Genomic DNA, 18,168 nt, shown 5'->3' with positions numbered 1-18,168 from the left:
TGTCAATTTCCTATAGGTAAAACAGGTAAACGATGCTATAATTCTAGCATTATATCCATATCTTCTTGAAATAAATCCATGTACCCAGGCTCTTTCCCTCTATCCCCATTCAAGAGCTTTGTTCACTCTAAATACAGTTTCTGGAGGAGTCATTCTCTGTCAAAGAGGAACAGCTGGGATTGTAATAATGGTGTGAAAAATTAACAGATTCACACCAAGCGTATATAAGCAAGGCATTCACTCTCCAAGGAAAATTCATATTTCTTCAATGTGTCACCATTCTGTGTACTGAGACTAATAACTGCATAGGATTTACAGATTTAAGTGAAACTTTTGCACCACCTTGTGTCAAGTTATTCCTCTACACCAAAATAATCCCTCAGGGCTTGTCTACACGGGGACTACAGTGGCATAGCCAAACTCAACCATAGTATAGACGCAACATACAGCAACAGAGGGGTTTTTCTGTCACTAGATAATCCACTTCCCTGACTGGTAGTAGCTAGGTCAACAGAAGCATTCTTCATTGGGAGTAAGGTTCGCATAGCTACAGCATGAATTTTTCATACCTCTGAGCAATGTAGATATATCAATCTAAATTTTAAGTGTTGACCAACCTTCAGTTTCCTCATCTAGTGTCATGGTATGGCTGGCCTAAATTTTAAACATTTAAAAAGCAACCACTAGTTTTCAGAGCTTCATTTAGGAATGCTCAACTTGAGCTACTTTGAGCCTGCTTTTCGGATACCAATGGGCGCAGTACCTCTGAAAATCCAGCTCAAAGTATTTCAAGTTGGACCCACCCAAAATTAATTATTGCCTTTGAAAAATTTAGCCCAGTGTGCATTAATCTCTCAAAAGCATGTGTAGAGATGATGTGAGGAAGAAGAGTCATGATTCTTCTTACCCTAATAAGGAGAGAGACAGACAAAAAACCACAAGAATAGAAAAACTCAAAATCAGTGGGGAAAAAAATTAACAGGTTGGGTTTGTTCATTACACTGAACAGAACTGTGTAAGTGAAACCAATCTCTCAACTAGTTTAGAGATTCCACGGTATTGCTACTCAGACTACTAGTGAGTAGGTGTATAAAGGGTGCCTAAGCCCTAATACGGCTGACAGCTAGTAGAGATTCTGCTTTAGCTCAAGTGATAAATCCTTTGGGGCCCAGTCCAACTCTCAGAGAAGACAATGCTCTGAGCCCTTAGAGATGAGGGGCTTTAGTTCCATTCCTCTGAGTGTAATTTACTGGTAATTGCCCTTCATAGTGTAACATAACAGCTAAAGATGTGAAGCCTCTGGACTTGCCTTGGATTTGACTATAACTGTGCAACACCAACCACATAGCTACCTAAGGATCCCTGTACTGTACAAGACTGAACTACACTTGAATTTTCAGAGCACCAGACACTTCCTATATCCTAACTGACTTGCCTGCCTGCTTGTAATACATTTGTGTTAGCACTTCTTAGTTATTGTTGGGTCAAATCCCAAATTACTCATGCCTCTGTTGCCCTTGCATATGTTTTTATAAAGTAGTTTGTTTCTTCCTAATCCTTGGCTTTGTTCCTTTAGGAAAACATTGCAACTTGATCCCCCTCAGTTAATATCATGGGACTGTCAGCGTTTACTCTGACTTGGGTTTAAATGGCCGATTCTCAAAACATCTGGGTAATGATTATGCTGTGGAATGTGTATGCTACCAGTACTCACAAGCCCCTAAGGAGAAGTAAGCCTGGTCCCACTTGGCTTAGATACACAGTCCCCCATCCATTAACTGTGGGAGTCACCACTGCATTAGTCCCAAAATGACTCTCCCTTTCTCTATCCCTTAGCTGCTGGGATGGGGAGAGGGTGGGAGAAATTGTAGGTTCTTTACTGGCTGAGCTAGGATCAAGGTGAAGAATAACAGACCCCACAGAATGCTGTAAAGACTGGGTCTGATCAATGGCCCTGCCACAGAATCAGTCTGAAAGTATGTTCAATAAAAATGTTTAAAGCCTCCTTTCCACAAACCCAAGTTCCTTTCTGATTCCTCTCTCATAAGAAGGGGGATGGGAAGAGAATTAATGGAGAATTCCTATGTGGTTAATTAGATGGCCCCCTCCCAGCCTCACCTGGCACTGGATGGAGTGACTGATGATTGAGGCCTGCTATATGTTGACTGGGTAAACAGTGTGGAAGGACAGACTGCCAAAGTCTGAGAGACAGGGAGATAGATAAGAAATTAGGGGAATGAGAGAGGGAAATGGAGACCAAGTGGAGAAAAAGACAGATGGAAGGAAAGGACATGTTGAGATAACAGTCAAAGACAAACAAACAAGGGCAATAAAGCCAGGAGCCAGTACCTCAGAAACTCCAGAGTGGAGTGGAGAGGTGATGGGGTCAAGACTGTGTCTGAAACAGAAAAGAACATTGTTCTCTTCACATCCCCACCCCGACCTCCCAGCTCCTCCCCATTAATCTGGGTAGGGGAAAATTCCCCCTCTACCATCAGAGCTCCACACACAAACCAGGCATTAGGGAGAATTCTCTCGCACAAGAACTCTGTCTCTGAACCAAGATAGGATGATATGGCAAAATTCTGCCCAGAAGCCAGAGGGAAAAAATGTCTCCCTTCAATTCAAACTCTGTCCAGAAACCAGAAGACAGAAATCACACTCTCACCTGAAAATCAGAATGGGGATAGAACTTGAAGGCCACTTGCCAATGACCACTGGTCCCTCAGAGAATGGGTACAGCTTATGGCCAGGTGAGCCATGCTGTGGTTTTTTGTATGGTCCCCACCCCTCTGACCCTCTCATGTTCTTCCCCTTCCTTTCTGTCTCTATTTACAATATATGGAGTGCCAAGATCCCATATTGCTTCATATTCCCAAGCATAAAATCCTTAATGTGAAAATTTAGCACAATATAGAGATTTACCACTGTGTGAGTAAGTCACAGGTGTAGGGAGACAGGCTGGGCCACTACTCCATGGACTGGACTCCATGGACTGCCACTCTGTGCATTGGCAGTATGCCAGGCTCAAGCACAGGAAGCTATTCTTCTTGCTCTCTAATTGTTCATGTTCAACTTCATCAGCTAGAAATGTGTGGGTGTGAGAGAGAGAGACACTTTCTGCCTCATTGGGTCTGATTGTGTCATTCTCTTCTAGGCTGCTTACCTGCAGCTTTCAGTCACTCATTGTAATGAACAGCATATTAGAGGATCATTATCCTGGAGATAGGCTCCACATTTAACAGCAGTCCCTAGAGGCTACGCTTTTGTTTTAATTTTTCACCTAGTTATCTCACCTCTCCCCACATCACCTCTATTCAGAAGGAACATGTCAGATGCTAGTTCCAAGGAAGAAACTCATGGGAATTAGTTTCAGAGTAGCAGCCGTGTTAGTCTGTATCCGCAAAAAGAAGAACAGGAGGACTTGTGGCACCTTAGAGACTAACAAATTTATTAGAGCATAAGCTTTCGTGGACTACGAAGAAGTGGGCTGTAGTCCACGAAAGCTTATGCTCTAATAAATTTGTTAGTCTCTAAGGTGCCACAAGTCCTCCTGTTCTTCTTTTTATGGGAATTAGTGTGTTCCCCACGGCAACCGCTCATCACTAGAATTCAACCCAGCCAAATACATCTCTTAGCTCAAACATAGTCACTTTTAGGCTATGTCTACACTACAGACTTTACAGTGGCAAAGCTGTACCACTGCAGCTGCATCGCTGTAAGGTCTCCTGTGTAGCCGCTCTATGCTGACAGGAGAGATCTCTCCCACCGCATAATTAAACCACCCCCACTGAGCGGCAGTAGCTATGTTGGTGGGAGAGTGTCTCCCGCCAACATAGCACTATACATACCAGCACTTTCGTCAGTGAAACTTATGTCAGTCAGGAGGGTGTTTTTTTCACACCCCTGACCGACAAAGTTTTACCAATAAAAGTGCTCGTGTAGTCATAGCTTTAAAGTGAGATGTAAGATCATGCTCTTTTCTATATTTTAAGACCAGAAGGGATGATCTAGTCTGACCTACATAACACAGTCCATAGAATTTCACCCAGTGATTCCCACATCAGACCCAATGGTATGTGGTTGATCTTCAGCATATCTTTTAGAAAGACACCCAGTCTTGATTTAAAGACTCCAACTGATGAAGAATGCAATATGTCCCTGGGTAAAGCCTTTGTTCAGGCTAGCCGCTAACTGCAGACCATGAAATCTCCTAACCCTTAAAGCGCTATCTACAAATTCAACCATAACCACAACCATGTACAAAACAGCAGCTCAAACACAGTTAAAATGTGATTGTATCTAGTACTGAAGACAAGACCTGACTGTTTTAAGCTGAATCCCTGAACCATGATACAACCCAGCTCTGTACAAAGCTATAGCACGGTTTGAGCTTGTGACACAGTAAGATTCCTGTTCACATGACAAGACAGAACTGGATTTTAACCATGTTGTGGGACAAACGTCTACTAACTTGATCCCCTCACATAGCTATTATTATAGTCTAGATGAACCCCTAGTCTACTGGCTGCTATTTGCTATGTTTGATCCTAGTGAGAATAATTAAACATAATTTACATGGTTGTTTAATGAAAAAACTGCAGCGGCCTCTCCAAATGTAGGGCAGTTAAACCCTCAGCGCTTTGAAGAATAAAGAAATGTTAGGTGCCAGAGCTGTCAGTCTGCTGCCTTTCACCAACTGCAATTTTACCTCAAAATTGGTTTTCCAAAAGGAGTGGTCAGGAATGCAAAAGCCCATAGCAGTATGCTGACATCTGTGCTTATGACACATGATGATTCCACAATCAAGAAAGAGAACAACTCTAGCTAAAAGCCCGTCCTAGTTCAGTGGCAAAGTGAAAGCAGCAATTAGAAATAAAAAAGCAATATATAACAAATGGAAAAGGGGAGAAATAGATGGCAATCAACATAAATTAGAAGTTATGAAGTGCAGAAAATTGATAAGGGAAGCTTAAGACATCAGGGAAAAATCCATGTCTGGCACAGCTAAGGACAATAACGAGTTTTTTTTAATATATTAGAAACAAAAGAAATCCTAGTTACTAACTAGAGAGAGTAAAATTATTAATGATGCAGAAAAGGCAGAAGTGTTTAATAAATATTTCTGATATGTATTTAGAAAGAAGCAGGATGATTTACTCATATCACAGGATACATAAGTATCTTCTAATCCATTAGTAACTGAGGAGGATACTGAACAACATCTATTAAACATTTTTAAATCAACAAGCCTGAATAACTTGCACCCAAAAATCCTAAAGCTGGTTGAGGAGATCTCTGGCCCACTGATGTTCATTTTCAATAAACTTTGGAATACTGGGGAAACTCCAGAAAACTGGAGGAGAGCTAATGTTATGCCAATATTCAAAAAGGGCAAGTGGGATGACCTGCGTAACTAACTATAAGGTGGATTACCTGGACATTAGTCCCAGGCAAAATAATGGAAAAACTGATGCAGAATTCCATTGGTAAAGAATAGGAATACAATTAATGCCAGTCAACATGGTTTCTTGTCAAACAAATCTGATTTCATTCTTTAATGAAATTACATGTTTAGTTGATAAAACTAACTGCATAGATGTAATATACTTAGACTTTTGTAAGGCATTTATTTGACTTAGTACTGCGTGACATTCTGATTAAAAAACTAGCAAGATATAATATCAATAGAACACACATTAAATGGATTAAGAACTGGCTAACCGACAGATCTCAAAAAATAGTTGTCAATGGGAATCATTATGTTTCTAGTGGGTTCCACAGGGAAAGGTGCTAGTCCCAACATTATTCAACATTTTCATCAATGATCTGGAAGTAAATATAAAAACACTCCTGATAAAATTTGCAGATGACACAAAGATTGGTAGAACGGTAAATAATAAAGGCACTCATACAGAGCCATCTGGATCTATTCAAACAAAAGGCATTTTAATACAGAAAAATGCAAAGTTATATATCTAGGAATAAGGAATGCATGCCATACCTACAGAACGCCAGAAACCAGTGAATCTGAAAAGGATTTAGGGATCATAGTGGGCAAGCAACTGAACATGAGCTCTCAGTGCAATGCTGTGGCAAAGAGGGCTAGCGTGATCCTTGGATATATAAACAGGGGAATAGTGAGTAGGAGTAGAGAAATCATTTTACTTCTGTATACAGCATTGGTGAGACCAATACTGAAACAATGCATACAGTTCTGGTGTCCACATTTAAAGGGGATGTTGAAAAATTAGAGAGGGTGCAGAAAAGAGATACAAATTATTTGAGGGCTGAAGAAAATGCATTACAGTGAGAGACTTAAATCTCTGTTTAGATTGTACCTCATGGGGAAAATACAGGGTACTAAAGGATCTTTAACCTAGTGGAGAAAAGCACAACAAGAACCAATGACTGGAAGCTGAAGCCAGACAAACTCAAATTAGAAATAAGGCACAACATTTTAACAGTGAGGGTTATTAACCATTGGAACAAACTACCAAGGGAAGTGGTGGATTCTCTATCTCCTCATGTCTCCAGATCAAGACTGGATGCCTTTCTGGAAGATGTGCATTAGCCAAACACAAGTTATGTTTCAGTGAGCCAAAGGTTATTGGGCTCAGTACAGGGATAACTGGGTGAAATGTAATGCTCTGAAAGACTGGATGATCTTAAAGGTCCCTTCTAGCCTGAAACTCTATGAATCTATGAATGACACAGGTGAAAGAAAATTCAGTGTCACAGGAATACCCTCACGCCACCACCAAGATCCCACTTTGGCAACCCCAGTGAGGTTGTGTGTTGGAAGAAAAACTGACTGAGGCCCAAATCCCCAAATGTGCCAGGGCAGTACAAAATTGATTTAGCAGGGCTGAGGATCTGGCCCTAAATGTCCATGGCATCCAGTGGTTTAGCAGACAAAAGGTTTTGGATACACCTTGGAGCTCCTCACTGGCCCTAATTCACTTGCTGGCCGGAGAAAACTGCAGTAGAACCTCAAAGATATGAACAGCGGGGTTAATGGACTTCCCTGTCTACTGGACACCCTGTGAAACCAGAAGTCCTCAAACAGGCAGCAGAGCACACCAAAAAAAAAAAAAGCAAATACTGTACTGCCTCAGTGCTTCAGCCATTGGGGGGGTTGGGGCTGCAGCTGCAGTGTCGGGGGGGTCAGGGCTCCAGAGTGGGGGCTTGGGGCTTCTGACCCTTGGGAGCACTGGGGCTCAGGGCTTTAGACTGGGGGGAGTGCTGGGGCTCGGGGCTTCAGCCCCGCGGCTCCGTTCCCAGCTTCAGCCCCACAGGGGACATCGGGGATTGGGTCTTCAGTCCCGCGTCTCTGCTCCTGGTTTCAGCGGGGGGAGAGGGGGAGAAGGGCGGGGACACAGGGCTTGGGACTTTAGCTATGCGGGGAGCGCAGTTTCAGCCCCAGCGCTCTCCCCATAGCTAAAGCCCTGAGCCCTGGCGGCACACCTGCCTCCCCGAGCTGAAACTGGGAGTGAAGCCACGGGGCTGATGCCCCCAAGTCCCAGCACACCCCCCACACCAGGCTGAATCCCCAATCCCTGGTGCCCCTCCCCCCGCCAGCTGTAATCAGGAGCAGACTTGTGGGCTGAAGCCCTGATCCCCAGTGCCCCCCACAGGGCTGAAGCTGGAACAGAGCCGCAGGGCTGAAGCCCCAAGGCCCAGCGTTCTCCCCAGGTCTACAGCCCTGAGCCCTGGTGCTCCCGGGGGCAGAAACCCTGAGCCCCCCGCTGGGAATCCTGGCAGCCCCTAGGGTCAGATGCCTTCCACTCCCCCCACCCCACCCTGAGCCCTGACACACTCACCCCCCCCACCCAACCCTGCGGCTGCAGCCCCAACTCCCCCGTGGCTGAAGTCCGCAACATCTTGTTCAGAGTTACGGACAACCTCCATTCCCAAGGCAAGGCATCTATAACTCTGAGGTTCTACTGTAAGTGCCAAACTGATCTTGACTGTAGGATTCACAAAGAAATGATGAAACTAGGACCCTGCACCATACCAAGGGAGTTACTGGTATCCTCTGGCCCATAGTTGACTGACTAATACTGTTCCTCATCGCCACCCATGAGTGACTTGACACCCAAACACATAATGAGTTCTTGATCTGCCTCTGTTCCAACCAAAAGGAAAGGGCCAGCATCCAGCTTACCCTGCGACCAGCCTCATTGTTCTGCAAGTTCATGAGTGTGCGAGCCTGCTCCTCTGATCCCTTCGCGTAGTTCTTCTCCCTCTCCCTGGCATCCACAAACTCCTTGGCGAAACGGTAGCCATACTCCACATTATCCCCGCAGCCACCCCATAGCCAGTCTCGGGGCAAGTCCTTGGGACGGGCTGTCCGGCTGCAGCCACAGGTGGAAAGCTCTCCTTCGCGGCATGCACGGCTGATGGCGTTCACCACCCCGGCAGCACTAACGGCATAGGTGAAGGCGGTCTCTCGACTACCTGGGAGAACAGGAGGAGTATAAGATTAACAAAAGACAAACCTTGTTTGATAAATACAACACCCATCATGGGGAGACCTAATAGACTGTACAGCAATGGAAAGTGGTTTGAGCCCAATGGCACAGGACATTTGAAATTAGGTTGAGAAAAGGATGGGATAATGTATTGTAAGGAACAATTCTGCACTGGCAGATAAGAGATGGACAGGATGGGTAATTCAAATAGGAGCTGTTCATAACATAGGTTTGCATTCCTCACTTTGTTTGTATCCACAAGACTCTGACTATCCTATCCCAGCAGTTTTAGTGTAGTCAGTACCAATAGCAAACCTGGCTCTCTGACATATCTGGGCTGGGACTGGGGACTCTTTTATGGCCTGAGGTTGTTTCCTGGTAATGATATACACAGTGAAAAATAAAACATTTGATGCTCTCATTTTGGGAGGAGGTATATTTGTGGAGGAGCTGTCAGTGAAAGGTTATTATTATTAATTTTATTATTTATTATTTGTATTCCAATAGTGCTTGCCCAGTTAAGTGCCCTGGAAGCAAAAGTTCTCTATTTACAGAAGAGACAGCAGCCGCTCAAACTCCCCTCTCCCACCCCTCACGTGGATCCAATGTGTTTTGATCCTGACCTGGAGGGAATGCTCAAGAAGTGGGAGGGTAGTTCACTCTCCATAAAAATTCAGTTCTTGACCAATCTGGTGAGACTGCAAATAAGCGGGGACGAAGTGCAAGTAGGCCTTGTCTACACAAGAAAGTTGCTCTGCTTTAACTAAAGATGATTTTAAACCAATTTAGTTAAACTGGTGTGAACCCTTGAATAGACACTTCTGTTTCAGTTAAAACCATCCTTATTTTACTTTAGCTAAAGTCAATTAGGAACTGGCTTAATCTAAACCAAAATAAGCCACTCTTAAACCGAAGTAAGAATATCCACACAAGGGACAATGCCAGTGTAACTATAACCATATCTGTATAACTATATCAGTATTATTGTTAAAACTTTCCCATATAGACAAGACCTATATTAACTGGTCAACAACTTTCTTGTTTAGACAAGGTCTTAGTGTCAATGTAACTGAGGAACTGAATACCTGTCCTCTAGGAACTTCCCTGCTTTGAGGTGCCCACCTTCCTCTGCTCAAATTATATATCTTAACTGTATGGTCTGTCCAGTTTAGATTGTAATGCCTTGGGGCATGGATCATAGCTCCATCTGTGTATTGTACAGCATGGACAAGAATGTCAGCACTCAATATACAAATAAGGAACTGAACTGAGACTCTCCAAGTCTTGCATGTATGTCACCAAACAGCCTTCAGGTGATACCGAGAATGATTACCTGAGCTTCATTTGCACCAGCAACCTAAGTATGAAGAGCTACAGCTCCAACGTACTAGTACCAAATCCCAATATCAAACTGCCCACTAATTTTCCCAGCTGAATTAGGCCTGGTCTACACCCAAAACTTAGTTCACCCTAGCTACATTGCTCAGGGGTGTGAAAAATTCACCCCGAGAGACATAGGCTATGTCTACACTGCTCTCTCCTGCCAGCAAAATAAAACCACCTCCAAGGAGGGGCAGTAGCTTTGTCAGCAGGAGAGCATCTCCCGCCGACAAAGAGATGTCCACACCGGGACTTTTTGTTGTTACTTTTGTTGGTCAGGGTGTGTTTTTTTCACAGCCCTGACTGACAAAAGTTTTAACCACAAAAGTACAGTATAGACATAGTCTTAGCTAAGTCCACCTAAGAACTAAGGTAGACACCACTAGGTGGATGGAAGAATTCTTTCATTGACCTAACTACAGTTTCTTAAGGAGATGAAGTTACTACAGCGATGGAAAACCCCCTTCCATCACTGTAGCAAGTGTCTACATTATGGCACTACAACTGTAGTTCTTATAGTGAGATATACCCTCAGAGTATCACCAAAAATTGATATTTTAAGAATACATTGTAAATCATGCATCAGGCCTCCTCGGCAGGACTGAGCTGGTAGTTGTGTGTCCTCTTTTTCCAATTTGCACATCCTCAGAAACCGTCATTATTAGCAACTTAACACCAGTTTAATGGTTAACGACCCAAGACAAAGGCAGGACTGTGAGGAGTACCACCCTTGCATAGAGTGGTTTGTTGGGAAAATTTTCTAGTGAAATGCAAACAAGGAGAGGACTTACCATATAAAGAGAACCCCCATGAAACCCAGTGGTACAGTCATTTGTGACATTTTCCACTGGACTATGGGAGTGTAGGAATGATTCACAGAATCACTTTCTCTTATGGCAAAGTGAGATGTGCTATTATGTCTGGCTTTTGTTTTTCTACTTAGTTCAACACAGCATGTCAGCTGCTGTTATTGCATTGATTTCCTTGTTTCAGAAGGAGAGGAGGAATAGCTACTAAATAAGCTGTGAAAGAGGTCCACCCTCAAGCAGATAAGTATTTGTATGAATGTATAGCATCCATGCTGCAGCATATTTATGCCACAATGCATGTGGTGTGTGCAGCAACCACACTGTAATGTATCTGAGTAACTGTACCAGTATGGATAAGGCTTAAAAGTGGTACAACCCCTGTTAGTGTGGACACAGTTATACTGGTATAAAAATGCTTATACAAGTAGAGTGAGAGAAGGTGAGTGAGGTAATATATTTTATTGGACCAACTTCTGTTAGTGAAAGAGACACGCTTTTGAGCTACACAGAGCTCTTCTTCAGGTCTCTCTAATAACCTGGGACCAGCATGTCTACAACAACACTGCAATATACAGTAGCCGTATCGGTCTCAGAATATTAGACAGACAAGGTGGGTGACGTAATATCTTTTATAGGACCAACTTCTGTTGGTGAAAGAGACAAGCTTTCAAGCTTACACAGAATTGAAGAAGAGCTCTGTGTAAGCTCCAACGCTTGTTGGTCCACTAAAAACTATTACCTCACACACCTCGTCTCTCTAATATACAGGTATAGTTCATTCCTATACAGAGAGGAGAATAAGCTATACTGATATAAGGCACTTTTATATCAGTTATTATAATTATATCCACACTACGGGTTTTATCAGGTACAGTAAAAGCTGTTTCTTCCAGCACTTCACCAACCGGAAAGCTCTATAAACCGGCATTTCTGATCTTCATTGAAATTCCAGTTTATAGTCTGGTTGGCGCGGGGTCGGCAGGGGATTGGGATGCAGGAGGGAGTGTGGAGCGCAGGCTCTGGGAGGGAGTTTGGGTGCGGGAGGGGGCTCAGGGCAGCGGGTTGAGGCACATGGTGCCGGACCCGGGGGGACGCTCACCTCGGGTAGCTCCCCGCAAGCAGCGACCTGTCCCAGCTGCTCCTAGGAGGAAGCGCTAGCTCCACAGCTCCCATTGGCTGGGAACCGCAGTCAATGGGAGCTGTGGGGGTGGCGCCTGCAGGCAGAGGCAGTGCGTAGAGCTGCCTGCCGCGTCTCCACCTAGGAGCAGCCAGGACAGGTTGGCGCTTGCGTGAAGCTGCCCAAGGTGAGCGCACCCTGGATCCGGCATCCCGCGCCCCAGCCGGCTGCACTGAGCACCCTCCCGCACCCAAACTCCCTCCCAGAACCCACACCCCCTCCCGCACCCCAGCGCCACACCCCCTCCCACATGCAAATTCATTCCCTCTTAGTTAACCGGCATTTTTCACTTGCCTGCACTCCCTATTCCCCCAACATGCCAGATAAAACAGCTTTTACTGTATAACTATATCAGTAAAAAAAAAAAAAAAATCACACCTCTAACCAACATAATTATACTGGTACAAAATCTGTAGACCAGGCTTTATAACATATTCAGCTGAGGAGTCTGACAGCACCAGTGCCCCGTGCGCACCTGACTGATATATATTTAAGATCCATGTCCTGAAAGTATAAAGTAGACATAAACCTAAGTTGCAAAACTCAAATCTGGATTTCAAACCCATTGAAGTTTGGGGGTGCTTGGACCTACAGTTTTGGTACACCCCAGATCAGTCATGAAGTTGCGATCAGGTTTAGATCAGGGTCATCTCTAGTACAAAGCAAATATGTAGATCTATCTATCGAGGTTTTTGTAAGGTGTGGCACAGTGGTGTGTGAACACACATGGGTGCATTGATATCACCCCATTCAATTACCCTTCATTACAACGGTTATCCCTCATTTCAGACCCAAATTTACCTCTGTTCCACACAGATATGGAGTCATGTCACATGTTTAGTAAGTTATTTTCATTAAATGTGAGCAAACATGAACAGAGGTTACAGAAAATGTTATTTGGACTAATGCAATAAACACCACAGCATTTTAAGCTTCCTGTTTTTATATCCCCCATTCTCTGTCTGCATGCCAAGGCCATCTGAGTACTGTGATTGTCCATGCAGCATTTGCTCTATGCTCTGTTCCCAGGTTCTCTCTGCCCAGGTGTTTAAGGTCTGTCTTCTGAGTGACATTAGCAATGGAGTGCTCCAGTACCTTCTCTGTGGAGCTCTACTGCCCTCCAGTGTCCATTGCACAATCAAAGCAGTGGGAATAAACTAGGCTAGGGCGATATTGGGATGTGATAAGACAGGCTGTAGGCATCAATTGTGAAAATGCTAACTTGAGCTTTAGACTCTCCTTTCTAGACTCAAAGGTGAACCAATCCCAGCAACTCTTTTCAAGGGGATTGCCTGGAAAGGAAGGCGAGGCAGACCTGAACTTGGTGGAAGAGTGAGGCAAAAAAAGATAATGAGAGCTGATTAAAAAGTGTATTTCTAAATTTTTATGATGAAAAATTCTTTTTTGTTTTTAATTGCAGCACATGTTTATTTTTCTTACATTTTCCAATTTTGACAATTACTATAACAAATATTAAATATTAAAATTCTTTTGGTTTTTCACCTTCTCTCCCTTTCACCCCTTTTTCCTTTTCTCCCCTTTTCCTTTTTCCATGTCACCATTGAAAAGAAAGGTGGCCAGAAAGGAAGGAAAACCAACTCAAAATTCAGACATTTTTCGTGAAACATATCATTTTTCAACCAGCTCTAGAAATTATAGGGCTCAACTGGATGACTTGGGACAGCCCAGTCAGTAGAGAATGACTGGATTGGGGTGGGAACAGAATATGGTTTCCTCTCAGAAGATACTCCCAGTAGTAAATTCTTTAAATTACATTATATGTTTCTTTATCCTCCCCTTTAAGAAATGCAGCCTTAGGAATATATGAAATCTCTATTATAGGGCAGGGACCAATTTCTGAATGGCAATTTCTGTATCTCAGTGATCAGAAATTCCTCTTTGCCAGACTAGACTAGACCAAAACCTATAACAATACTCAAAGAAACACAGTCACTTAAAAAAACAAATATAACACAACCAGTTAAAGTGCTACGCATCCCTGAACAAAATCTGCATGCTAGCAGACTGCCTTACCACTGTAAAATATACAAAACTAAGGCAGACTTACTAAACATAGACCAAGGCTATGTCTACACTACCACTTATGTTGGCAAAATTTATGTTGCTCGGGGATGTGAATATTCCACCCCCGGAGTGACATAAATTATGCTGGCATAAGTGGTAGTGTGCACAGTGCTATGTCCGCGGGAGCTTCTCCCGCCAACATAGCTACCGCTGCTTGTTGGGGATGGATTAATTATGTCAAGGGGAGAGTGTCTACATAAGAAATCTTACAGCGTCACAGCTGCATCAGTACAGCTGCGCTGATGTAAGCTCTCTAGTGTACATATAGCTCAAGTAACTGTAAACTAGGGCCTACCATTTCTAAGCTGTGGCCAAACTGTGCTTGGTGTAGTCTTGCGAGGGTGAGGGGAAAAGCTGCCTTCACACAACAGACGTACTTCCTGGATTTGGGTGCTTATGGGCAGCCCCTAGCATAACCTAGAACAGTGCTTGGGGCTTCTTTAATTTATGCTCTGATTGCTGGCTGACAGACAAGAACCCTTGGAGCATTCTGGCCAGACCCTCTTTCTCCTATTACTTATCCCTTCTCCTCTCCCCAGACTCTGACATGCTCTGTACCACCACTGGGGATATTCCCCAGTGAGGAAATGCATCTGGTTTCCAGCCCCTTTATGCCACTGGAACAGCATAAAGGAACCAGGATGCAATACAGAATTGAAGCCTACAGGTTAAAAATGGGATAAAAGCACAGTACAAACTCAGAGAAGAATGACTTTACATCAACATGTACAGAAGAGATTGAAATGGCTTGATTTCTACTCCAATATCAAAAACATATTTCCTCAAATTATCTGAAATTATAGAAGACATTTAATAAAAAAACAATCCAAAACAACTGTGCCTAAGCCTAGGAGAAGAGAGACAGCAGCAATAACATCACCCTATGTAGCAGCTTGTCACTGACAAAGGGCAAGTCTACCCCCCCCCCTTAAGTTGATCTAATTTACCTAGCTCAGGGGTGTGAAAAAGACACACACACACTCCGAGTGATGCAAGTTACAGCACCCTAAGCGGTGACCACACCAGTGCTATGTCAGCAGAAGATGCTCTCCCACCGACATAGCTTCCACCACACGCAGAGATGGAGTAATCATGCCGACAGGAGCACACACTCCCATCGGCATAGAGCGTCTTCACCAGACGCGCTACAGCAGCACAGCTGCATCAGTACAGCTACGCTAAAGTAAGTGTAGTGTAGTGTAGACATGACCTCAGTAATAGACAATAATGATGAATTATCATAAAACTCATGACACTGTGAAGCCCAGTCCTGAGCAAGAGAGACCTCAGATTTATAGATTTGTAATTTTTTGCAACACCTATATCACTTTTCTTGCCATTCTAGTATTTTCAGTTTGTATCTGAGTGTGCACCCTCATGAGAATATACCAGGAACAAGGTACAGAGGGGGCAGGTTCCAATATCTGTATTAGAAGTTAAGTTTTTAAATAGTGGACACACCACAAACCATGTCCCCACTAGCCAGCACCACACACACACTACTAGACACACATGCACACCACCATGCATAAACACACCCTCTCTATCACAGACACCCACCACCACCCATACCATAACTAGCAGAAACATCTACACCAATACTGCCACCAGACATCCAGCACCACAAACACAATAGCCATCAGAGACACCTACCACCACACCCACACTAGACACTCACACAGGCCACCACTGGTTTACCACCAAAACCAAAGAGTGGGCAAAGTTACCAGCATCATTGTAATTGAAAGGGTGGGGGGGGCTTTCTCTGTTTCTACCCCTTCTCCATTTTATTTTGGCTCCTTCTCCCCAATAACCCCCACCCTCCCTGTGTCCTCTGTTCATCACTTGACCCCCTTTTCCTTCAGCTCTGGCTCTTGCTTCCCTTTTGTTCACTCTGATTCCCCACCTGGGTTTGGACTTGTCTCCTAACTCATGGACAAAACTGTGATGGGTGGAGAGGCACTGAAGGGGAAGGGAATCTGTCTCTACATGGGACACTTCCCGAGCCTTTGTTCCTGTGGAACTGCTGTAACTTCTGCTGGGAGCCAAAATTTACCCCTGGCTTTGAATCCAGATGAGCAATGCCCAACAAGGGCCCATACAAACTAAGGGGTGTGTCAGGGGGGTAGTTCTTGTTATTGTATTACATAGCTCCATCTTCAAATGCATCCCTTCATGGTGGATTCACTTTTCATTCCCTGGAGGGCAAATGTTAATGTTTTAGGTTCCTGTCCCTCCATCTGTCCTGTTTCCCACTCAGTGACTCAAGAACATAAGAACAGCCATACTGGGTCAGACCAATGGTCCATCTAGCCCAGTCTTCCAACAGTGGCCAGTGCCAGATGCTTCAGAGGTAATGACCAAAACAGGGAAATTATTGAGTGATCCATGTCCATCCCTTGTCATCCAGTCCCTGCTTCTGGGAGTTGGAGATATAAGGACACCTGGAGCATGCAGTTGTCACCTGACCATCTTGGCTAATAGCTATTGATGGCCCTATCCTCCATGAATTTGTCATCTATCTCTCTAGCTACACCAGATATACTTTTAGCCTTGGCAACATCCCCTCACTCTCCTTCCGGAGGAGCACGGGAACGTGCATATGGCCCTGGGTATGTTCAGGAGAGCGGAGTGGGAGGCTGAAAGTATGAGGGGGGGGATCAGAAGGGGTGTGTCCGGGAGAGGCAGAGGAATGTGAGGGGGCTGGATGGCCAGAGAGAATCCGCTGGGGTTTGACAGGTTTGGGAATCTGCAGGCTCAGTGACATGACCAACCCTCCAGCGCGGTGGCGCAAAGCTCCGCCAGCGGCCCCCGCGCTCTGCAGCCGTGGGACGGAGCCGCCTGCTTCAGAGCAGAGACACACGGGCTGCTCTGGGGGCAAGGAGAAGCTAAAGCTGCATGTATTGTTCCCCGGGCCGCGTCCAAGGGAGCCTAGCTAGGAATCTCCACTCCCAGGCCTCGGGTGCTGAAGACCGAGGATTCACGCCATGTGCCATTAAATGGTATCCCTGAGCCCATCAAGGAGTGGGGGGGTTAGTGCTGCATGGGTCATTCAATAGTAAATAATTGGCTTTGTGGGTGGGGGTGGGAAGCGTCCTGACTAAAGGGGCGGGATGGTGGGGGGTGGCCTACTACCATTTTAACACCTTCTCTTTATTGTCCTGGCGGTCGGACACATCAAACTGCGCCCGGATTTCTCAGTGCCTCGCCATCGGAGGATTGCATTTCAAAAGGAGCGGGGACAATGTCCCCAGGTCACACCTCGATTCCAGCGCGGCAATGGCCCGTCAATGCGCCTCTTACCGCCAGCGGGGTAGGAATTGCCTAAACCTCCTCCCAGGTAAACAAGGGCTCCCACGCCAGGGAGTGCACATCTCCCCGCTTAGCGGGGCTGCGCTCCCTGGAACTGGGGGCTCTGGAGACAAGACGTCAACCTGGATCGGCGGTGACTGCTTTTATCTTCTTCCCTCACCCTCCCCGATCAATACACACAATCAACCCCCCCTCCAAAAAAACAAAACAAAAACACTAAACCCCAACTCCGCATTAAGGCGTGAAATGGGCTAGGGGAGGCCTTCCAGGCTGGTGCCCCCGGCCAAGCGCGAATAGAGAGAGGTGGCCTTGCTGGACGCGACGGGTTATGAGCTCCCCGCTCAATTAAGAAGCACGCGTATTTCAGGAAATGGAAACCGTTCGTTCAATGCGGATTTCGAACCTCCGCTAATGATTAGCCCTGCTTCTAAATGTGTATTTGAACAGATCAGCCTTGATCTACATCGCCATGAGTATACGCAACAGCCTCCCAGGCACCCACTCCCCATCCTGCCTCTGCTGCCACCCTTACCTATTTTCATTACCCTGCCAAAGACAGAGGTATTGTCCACTGTGCTGCAGTTCCATCTCCTCTGCCGAAACTGGTATTGGCACTCCTTGATGGCATTTTTGGCTCCTTCTCCAATGTACACCATGTGTTCCTGGTAGAGCTGGCAGAGTTTCCTCTGGCCTGGGGAGAGCCCGGGGAGTTGGCTGCACACAGGCTGGGCTCCTATAATGTACATCTCGGGTCTCTGAACTGGGTTCATAGCCAAAGACCTGGAATGAGAAAAACATCAAAGGAGGGGGGAGACCAAAAAAATAATCAGCGAGTTCCGATCTCGGAGTGTCTCCAGGCCTAATAGGGCGTCCGTGCCAGCACCTTCCTGCCAGCCAAGGGCTGAGGCTGGGGGCAGATCTCTGGTACGGC

The 18,168-nt window shown here is 45.2% G+C and overlaps 1 protein-coding gene across 3 annotated transcripts in view; it reads right to left on the bottom strand.

Annotated features, from left to right (window-relative positions):
* Window positions 1–18,168, bottom strand: part of WNT5B (Wnt family member 5B) — a 98,216-nt gene that overhangs the window by 1,980 nt on the left and 78,068 nt on the right. For all 3 annotated transcript variants that reach the window (XM_065566847.1, XM_005287995.4, XM_024101956.3), the window contains 2 exons: window positions 17,770–18,017; window positions 8,168–8,460 (listed from right to left, as the gene is read on the bottom strand). In XM_065566847.1, coding sequence (XP_065422919.1) covers window positions 8,168–8,460; window positions 17,770–18,017 — 541 coding nt within the window. The remainder of the gene's footprint in view (window positions 1–8,167; window positions 8,461–17,769; window positions 18,018–18,168) is intronic.

The sequence above is a fragment of the Chrysemys picta genome, chromosome 1 (genome assembly GCF_011386835.1).
Source record: "Chrysemys picta bellii isolate R12L10 chromosome 1, ASM1138683v2, whole genome shotgun sequence".
NCBI classification, from domain to species: Eukaryota; Metazoa; Chordata; order Testudines; family Emydidae; genus Chrysemys; species Chrysemys picta.
This window is presented reverse-complemented; position numbering and strand designations above follow the sequence as displayed.